This window comes from Hordeum vulgare, unplaced genomic scaffold (assembly GCF_904849725.1).
Source record: "Hordeum vulgare subsp. vulgare unplaced genomic scaffold, MorexV3_pseudomolecules_assembly, whole genome shotgun sequence".
Lineage (NCBI taxonomy): Eukaryota > Viridiplantae > Streptophyta > Magnoliopsida > Poales > Poaceae > Hordeum > Hordeum vulgare.
In genome coordinates this window covers 706-8,918 of record NW_025422484.1, presented here as the reverse complement: position 1 = coordinate 8,918, position 8,213 = coordinate 706, and the positions used below count along the sequence as shown (strand labels likewise).

The window sequence follows — 8,213 nt, the reverse complement described above, 5'->3', positions numbered from 1 at the left end:
CCGTTGTCGCCACCCATCTGACCTAACCTTCCCTGTAAGAGCCCTGCCCTCGATAGGAAGCCCGGTGATCATAGCAATATCCTCCAAGATTATGCTCATCTCACCAAGAGGAAGGTGAAAAGAGTGCATCTCCGGCCTCCAATGGTCTGTAAGTGTGGTTAGGGCCGTGGCGTTCAACCATGGTGGTGTGCCTTTAAAGTTGAGCATAAATTGAAGAAGATCAATTCTTCTAAAATAAGGCTCGTAACGAGGGTCATATAAAAGAGTTTCATTCGGGTTGTGCCCCCTCAAACGAAGTGGTGGAGGAACCTAAACAAACAAACGCATAATTTGTTAGTTGACTCAACTTGTCACAGTATAAAAATCATGGAATATAGAAAAATAATCATCAACACCATCATAATTACCTCTCCTCTTTCAACTAGCACCACCCGATGCTTCTGCTCGTAGTACTCATCAAGACCCGGATATTTATCTGGCTGAAACATCCTACATAATATGAACAAAATTCTTACCGGCCTCTTCGAATAATATGAACTAAACCTAGACATAAACCTGATGCGAATAATATGAACAAAACCTAGGTTATACCTATAGCCACCAAAAACTACACCTAGAGACACCATAAACTACACCTATTAACAATCACAAAATAAATTTTACTTCAAAACATAGGTACATCTAGTGCAAGAAAAAGCTACACACATACAAAGTCATTGCAAAAACTAACTGGAGGGATTGGAGGAGCTTACCGGCCTCTTCGATTTGCCCCAAAGAACCAACAAAACGGTTGGGGGAGGAGGGAGATCGAAGGGGGATCTGTGTTGGGGAACGTCGCATGGGAAACAAAAATTTTCGTACGCGCACGAAGACCTATCATGGTGATGTCCATCTACGAGGGGGATTTCCGATCTACGTACCCTTGTAGATCACACAGCAGGAAGCGTTAATAAACACGGTTGATGTAGTGGAACGTCCTCACGTCCCTCGATCCGCTCCGCGAACCGTCCCACGAACCGTCCCGCGATCCGTCCCACGATCCGCTCCGATCTAGTGCCGAACGGACGGCACCTCCGCGTTCAGCACACGTACAGCTTGACGATGATCTCGACCTTCTTGATCCAGCAAGAGAGACGGAGAGGTAGATGAGTTCTCCGACAGCGTGACTGCGCTCCGGAGGTTGATGGTGATCTATCTCAGCAGGGCTCCGCCCGAGCTCCGCAGAAATACGATCTAGAGGAAAAACCGTGGAGGTATGTGGTCGGGCTGCCATGGCAAGTTGTCTCAAATCAGCCCTAATACCTCAGTATATATAGGAGGGAGGGGGAGGGGCCTGCCTTGAGGCTCAAGAGAGCCCCAAGGGGTCGGCCGAAGCAAGGGGGAGAGTCCTCCCCTTCCAATCCTAGTCCAACTAGGATTGGAAGGTGGAGTCCTTCTCCACTTTCCCACTTCCCTTTTTTCTCTTTGATTTCTTTATGTCCTGCGCAAGGGCCCTATTGGGCTTGCCCACCAGCCCACTAAGGGTTGGTATGCCCCCACAAAACCTTTGGGCTTCTTCCCGGGTGGGCTGGCCCCTCCCAGTAGAACTCCGGAACCCATTCGTCATTCCCGGTACATTCCCGTTAATGCTCGAAAACCTCCCGGTAACCAAATGGGACAAATCTATATATCAATCTTCATCTACGGACCATTCCGGAAACCCTTGTGACGTCCGTGATCCCATCTGGGACTCCGAACAACATTCGGTAACCAACCATATGACTCAAATACACATAAAACATCGTCGAACCTTAAGTGTGCAGACCGTGCGAGTTCGAGAACTATGTAGACATGACCCGAGAGAATCCTCGGTCAATATCCAATAGCGGGACCTGGATGCCCATATTGAATCATACATATTCTCCGAAGATCTTATCGGTTGAACCTCAGTGCCAAGGATTCATATAATCCCGTATGTCATTCCCTTTGTCCTTCGGTATGTTACTTGCCCGAGATTCGATCGTCAGTATCCGCATACCTATTTCAATCTCGTTTACCGGCAAGTCTCTTTACTCGTTCCGTAATACAAGATCCCGTGACTTACATCAAGTCACATTGCTTGCAAGGCTTGTGTGTGATGTTGTATTACCGAGTGGGCCCCGAGATACCTCTCGTCACACGGAGTGACAAATCCCAGTCTTGATCCATACTAACTCAACGGGCACCTTCGGAGATACCTGTAGAGCATCTTTATAGTCACCTAGTTACGTTGTGACGTTTGATACACACAAGGCATTCCTCTGGTGCCAGTGAGTTATATGATCTCATGGTCATAGGAATAAATACTTGACACTTAGAAAAACAGTAGCAACAAAATGACACGATCAACATGCTACGTTCATTAGTTTGGGTCTAGTCCATCACATGATTCTCCTAATGATGTGATCCCGTTATCAAGTGGCAACACTTGCCTATGGTCAGGAAACCTTGACCATCTTTGATCAACGAGCTAGTCAACTAGAGGCTTACTAGGGACAGTGTTTTGTCTATGTATCCACACAAGTATTTTGTTTCCAATCAATACAATTATAGCATGGATAATAAACGATTATCATGAACAAAGAAATATAATAATAACTAATTTATTATTGCCTTTAGGGCATATTTCCAACAATCTCCCACTTGCACTAGAGTCAATAATCTAGTTTACATCACCATGTGATTTCAACGAATCCAACACCCATATAGTTCTGGGGTCTGATCACGTCTTGCTCGTGAGAGAGGTTTTAGTCAACGGTTCTGAAACTTTCAGATCCGCGTGTTCTTTACAAATCTTTATGTCATCTTATAGATGCTGCTACTACGTGCTATTCGGAAATACTCCAAATATCTACTCTACTATACGAATCTGTTTCACTACTCATAGTTATTCGGATTAGTGTCAAAGCTTGCATCGACGTAACCCTTTACGTCGAACTCTTTAACCACCTCCATAATCGAGAAAAATTCCTCAGTCCATTTAGTTACTAAGGATAACTTTGACCGCTGATTAGTGATTCAATCCTGGATCACTCTCTGTACCTCTTAACAGACTTGCTGCAAGGCACACATCAGGTGCGGTACTCAGCATGGCATACTTTAGAGTCTACGGCTAAGGCCTAGAAGACGACCTTCGTCTATTCTCTTTATTCTGTCGTGGTCGGGTTTTGACTCTTACTCAAATTCACACCTTACAACACAGTCAAGAACTCCTTCTTTGCTGATCTATTTTGAACTCCTTCAAAAACTTGTCAAGGCATGCATCTTGTTGAAACTTCTATTAAGCGTTTCGATCTATCTCCATAAATCTTGATGCTCAACGTTCAAGTAGCTCAATCCAGGTATTCCTTTAAAAAACTCCTTTCAAACAACCTTTTATGCTTTACATAAATTCTACATTACTTTTGATCAACAATATGTCAACCACATATACTTATCAGAAATTCTATAGTGCTCCCACTCACTTCTTTGGAAATACAATTTTCTCATAAACCTTGTATAAACCCAAAAGCTTTGATCAACTCATCAAAGTATATATTCCAACTCCAAGATGCTTGCACCAGTCCATAGAAGGATCACTGTAGCTTGCATACTTGTTAGCATCCTTAGGATCGACAAAACTTTCCGGTTGTATCACATACAACCTTTCCGTCGAGGAAAACAATATTTTGACATCCTATGTGCAATATTTGATAAATAATGTAGCAACTGCTAACATAATTCCAACAGACCTTTAGCATCGCTATGAGTGAGAAAGTCTCATCATACTCAACTCTTTGAACTTGTCGGAAAACATCCTTGCGACAAGTCGAGTTTTTCTTAATGGTGATGTTTCACCATCAACGTTTGTCTTCCTTATAAATACCCATCTTTACTTAATAGTCCTACGACCACCAAGTAGTTCTTCCAAAGTTTAATTTGTATAAATCCGTTTGACGTTGCCACGGGCTGTTAAGATGTGTTTGCGTGATTGAGCCACTTTTAGTAATTGTACTCTCTCCATATAATAAATTAGTCGCATTTTGGACATGTCTTCACTCAAACCAGTATATATTTGACTATGAATATCTTTAGTTATTCAGACTGGAAATTTGAAAAATCATTTGTTTGTATTTAAGTTAGGTAAAAGCAGTTTTATAATCTTATAATACTTTTCTTGGTTTATACTACAACATAAATTCGTGGTCAAGGTTACATCTCAACCCCCTGCAAAATAATTTTTTTTACATCTCATTATCTCAACAACCATTTCGTTGTTCAAATATCACTTCTTTGTGATATGGATGGAGTGGTTATTGGAACACATGTTTTGTCCTGTTCAGATTATATTCACCCCTCCTATAAACATACTTATCGATACTACATCGCTCCATAACCCAAAGGGATTACATGTGCATGCATCCTTGGCCAAATTAGAAGCCAAGACCAGGGAGTGATGAGCACCTATTTAGATATAAAACCCAAGAATGAATCACTTCCATGATTTTACTATTTCTCACATCGTAAATATTTCTCGTTCGCTACACAATTCTACATAAGTGAGCAGGGTATATAGTTTTAGAAGTACCGAAACACAACATCGACACACAAATCGTATATTCTTATTTAAAAAAATCCATTTAACTAATTCACCCGAAGGAATTGTTCTCTAGAAGAGCTTCTAAAATTAAATTTAACAAATTAATGTTCCCCATGAAAAAGCCTTTTTTCTTTATATATGTTTTACCACATGTTTTTGTGTGTAGAATAATACATTCATGCATATGAAAGAAAATGTTTTCATTAACATGAATCGCCATGGTCATGTGCCAAATAAAACACATTGTCATATAAATATATCATATATAGAAGAATATTCCTTCGGGTATTTTTAACCTATGAAATTTGTTGATGGGTCTCAAATAGAAAATTCACTCAATAAATCCGCATAAAAAATTTGTTCTTTCTTAAAATATATATCATCATCCGTTATAATACATTTATGATTCAAGGGGAAATATTTTCGCATGTCACTAGAAATGTTTTATATTACACAAGCGAACAAAGATGATAAACTCCATCGTGTTAACTATTTTTTCTGTGAAACAAAAGTTAACAATCAAAACAAAAATATAGACTATGAAGTGTGAACAAAAAATATGTTATTTTCTAGAATTTGAAAAATAAGATGGGATATGTATTGGTGAAACACATGAAGACCAGGACAAAAGAAGAAGGGAAATGAGAAGGAAAAAGGGGAAACGTTATCCAAAAAAAACAAAAAGTAAACTAGACGTGTCGAAGGGAAACAGAGTTTGCATGGGCATTCCAAATTCAGTTGCAAGAACCTTCAAATAAACGCCAACAAGAAATATCTTCTGGCATCTTGTTTGCCCAAAAATGAGGTTAAAAAGTTTGGTTAGCCATACTATCGTTATATTTTTGTGGCCTCTCCACACCTCAATGAGGATACAATCAGGGCCCATCACCTTACCTGCTTTCATCCTTTTTAATGTCTCATTCACTGCCGACTCCTGGATTCGCCGCGCAAAACGCCTGCTAGTATTATCAAAGGAGTCGTCCAGTTCAATGACAGAGCTCTTACTCTCCCCATTGAACAACTTGTCAAAATACTCTCGCCATCTATGCTTAGGGCCTGTTTGGGACTGCTTCACTTCACCAAAATCAACTTCACTTCATTAAATTTATTTTTGAGTAGTTTCATACAAAAGTTACAGCACTATTAAGAAAATGTTTGGTTCCATCTAGCTCCAGCTTTAAGAATAGAAAACTTGGTGGAAAGAATCTATTTGATTGGTTGAGAGGGGATAAATGAAGGGGTATCCACTTACTGGTGGCAGTGGTGGGTAATTTTCCTCCAACTCTAGTTTCAAGAGTTTTATGAAGCACCCTCTAAAGAGCTTCATAAAATCTCTGGAGTTGTACCCCAGATTCTAGTTTTTCTATGAAGCGGCACATCGTGGAGCTACCCCGTTTGGCTTGTGTTTTTTGAAGTGGAGCTGAATTTTAAGAAGGAGAGCAGTCCCAAACAAATTCTTAATCGGCCCGTTCTTTACGAGGAGCTGATCCGCTCCATCCTTGATGCATTTGATTTTGTCAACATGAATATGAAAGAAAATAATATATTCATGCATATGAAAGAAAATGTTTCTATGAATATGAATCACCATGGTCATGTGCCAAATAAAACACATCGTCATATAAACATATTATATACAAAAGAATATTCCTTCAGATATATTTATCCTATGACATTTGTTGATGGAAAAAATTCTCGCAGGTTCTTTCTTGCGAAATACCCAAATCTACTATAGAGGTTCATGGGAAGTACAAAGTAGTTCACGTGAGTTCGGGAATTCAATTCGGCTCCCGGGCTCAAAAATAATTTTTCAAATGTCAAGAATATCAAAACAAAAAATTTATGTGTTCTTAGTCACATCCAAATGCTACCTGCAAGTTTTGACGCAAAAAAGTTAAACATTTCGGCTTGTGCAAAATAAAATAAAATTGAACACCAAATGTTATCATAAATTTGTTTTTTCACCGACAAAATATTGCTCCTCCATTTCGCATTAAAATTGTCAAGCATGCTTGCAACAGTAACACGAACATTCATAAAAAAAAATATTTTTTAAGAAAACATTTACTATTTTTTTGTTACTATTCATCTGGGAGCATGTGCTTCCGGAAGCCAAAATGCCCCTTCCAATATGCCCCATGTAAAAGAAACCCCTTCTTTCCTAAAAATATATATCATCGTCCGTTATGATACGTTTATGTATTCAACGAAAAATATTTTCGCATGTCACCAAAAATGTTTTATATTACACAAGTGAACAAATATGATAAACTCCCTCGTGTTAACTATTTTTTCTGTGAAATAAAAGGATGACAATCAAAACAAAAATGTAGACTGTAAACAAAGAAAACATTATTTCCTAGAAATAAAAAAAAAGATTAATGGGATATGTATTGTTGAAACACATGAAGACTAGAACAAAAGAAAAAGGGAAATGAGAAGGAAAAAAGGGGTAAACATTACCCAAAGAAAACAGAAAGTAAACTAGACGTGTCGAAGGGAAACGGAGTTTGCAGGGGCGTTCCAAATTCAGTTGCAAGAACCTCCAAATAAACGCCAACAAGAAAGAAATGAGCATTACTTGCGCGCTTTGCACTCTTATCTCTAGCATCTCTCGATACATACATACATGTAGCCTAGCTGCAGATCTTGAATAGCTATTCTTGCCCACCAGGCCAAGAGATTGAACCAACGACCAATAAACTAGTATCAACAATGGCATCCGACCGTCGTCGCTTCCTCCTCTCCGGCGCCGTCTTGCTCTCGGTCCTCGCCGTCGCCGCCGCCGCCCTGGAGAGCGTCAAGGACGAGTGCCAACCAGGGGTGGACTTCCCGCACAACCCGTTAGCCACCTGCCACACCTACGTGATAAAACGGGTCTGCGGCCGCGGTCCCAGCCGGCCCATGCTGGTGAAGGAGCGGTGCTGCCGGGAGCTGGCGGCCGTCCCGGATCACTGCCGGTGCGAGGCGCTGCGCATCCTCATGGACGGGGTGCGCACGCCGGAGGGCCGCGTGGTTGAGGGACGGCTCGGTGACAGGCGTGACTGCCCGAGGGAGGAGCAGAGGACGTTCGCCGCCACGCTTGTCACGGCGGCGGAGTGCAACCTATCGTCCGTCCAGGAGCCGGGAGTACGCTTGGTGCTACTGGCAGATGGATGACGATCGAAATGCGCCAAGGTAATGAAGCGGAGTACTGTATACAGAATAAAAGTACTCGAGTGAAAACAAACTCATAAATAAACCTTGTGAGATGTATGCGTATGATCTATGGTGTGGACAGTTAAATTGTGGCCGGTTGATGAATAAAAAGGTTGGAACAAATTAAATTGTTGTGGGTTCATGTACTGTACATACATTGCTGTGGAAATTATAGATTCAGTCGCCACAAACCACTCCGAACCTACTAAGCACCGATACAACGACATTGATACGGTGATATGGGATATAACAATTTTTAGAAATAACAATATGACGATACGATAAGCATATATAAATAATAATAAAATAATATATAATAAAAACTAGTTAACATAATAGAATGTATGAGATGAAGTCAAAATACCGCATCACTGCTTGCCTAATTGATTCCATACCTTCTTGTTAATCATTTTAAAAA

The 8,213-nt window shown here is 40.5% G+C and overlaps 1 protein-coding gene across 1 annotated transcript; it reads left to right on the top strand.

The window, feature by feature from the left end:
* Positions 1-7,179: 7,179 nt before the first annotated feature.
* On the top strand, positions 7,180-7,923 carry LOC123415202 (alpha-amylase/trypsin inhibitor). The gene has a single exon (XM_045106722.1). It carries the CDS (start codon positions 7,313-7,315, stop codon positions 7,754-7,756), a length of 444 nt encoding a protein of 147 aa, XP_044962657.1. The 5' UTR covers positions 7,180-7,312; the 3' UTR covers positions 7,757-7,923.
* Positions 7,924-8,213: the final 290 nt, after the last annotated feature.

Coding starts and splice junctions, on each gene's coding strand:
- LOC123415202 (XM_045106722.1), top strand. CDS start 7,313: ATGGCATCCGACCGTCGTCGCTTCCTCCTCTCCGGCGCCGTCTTGCTC.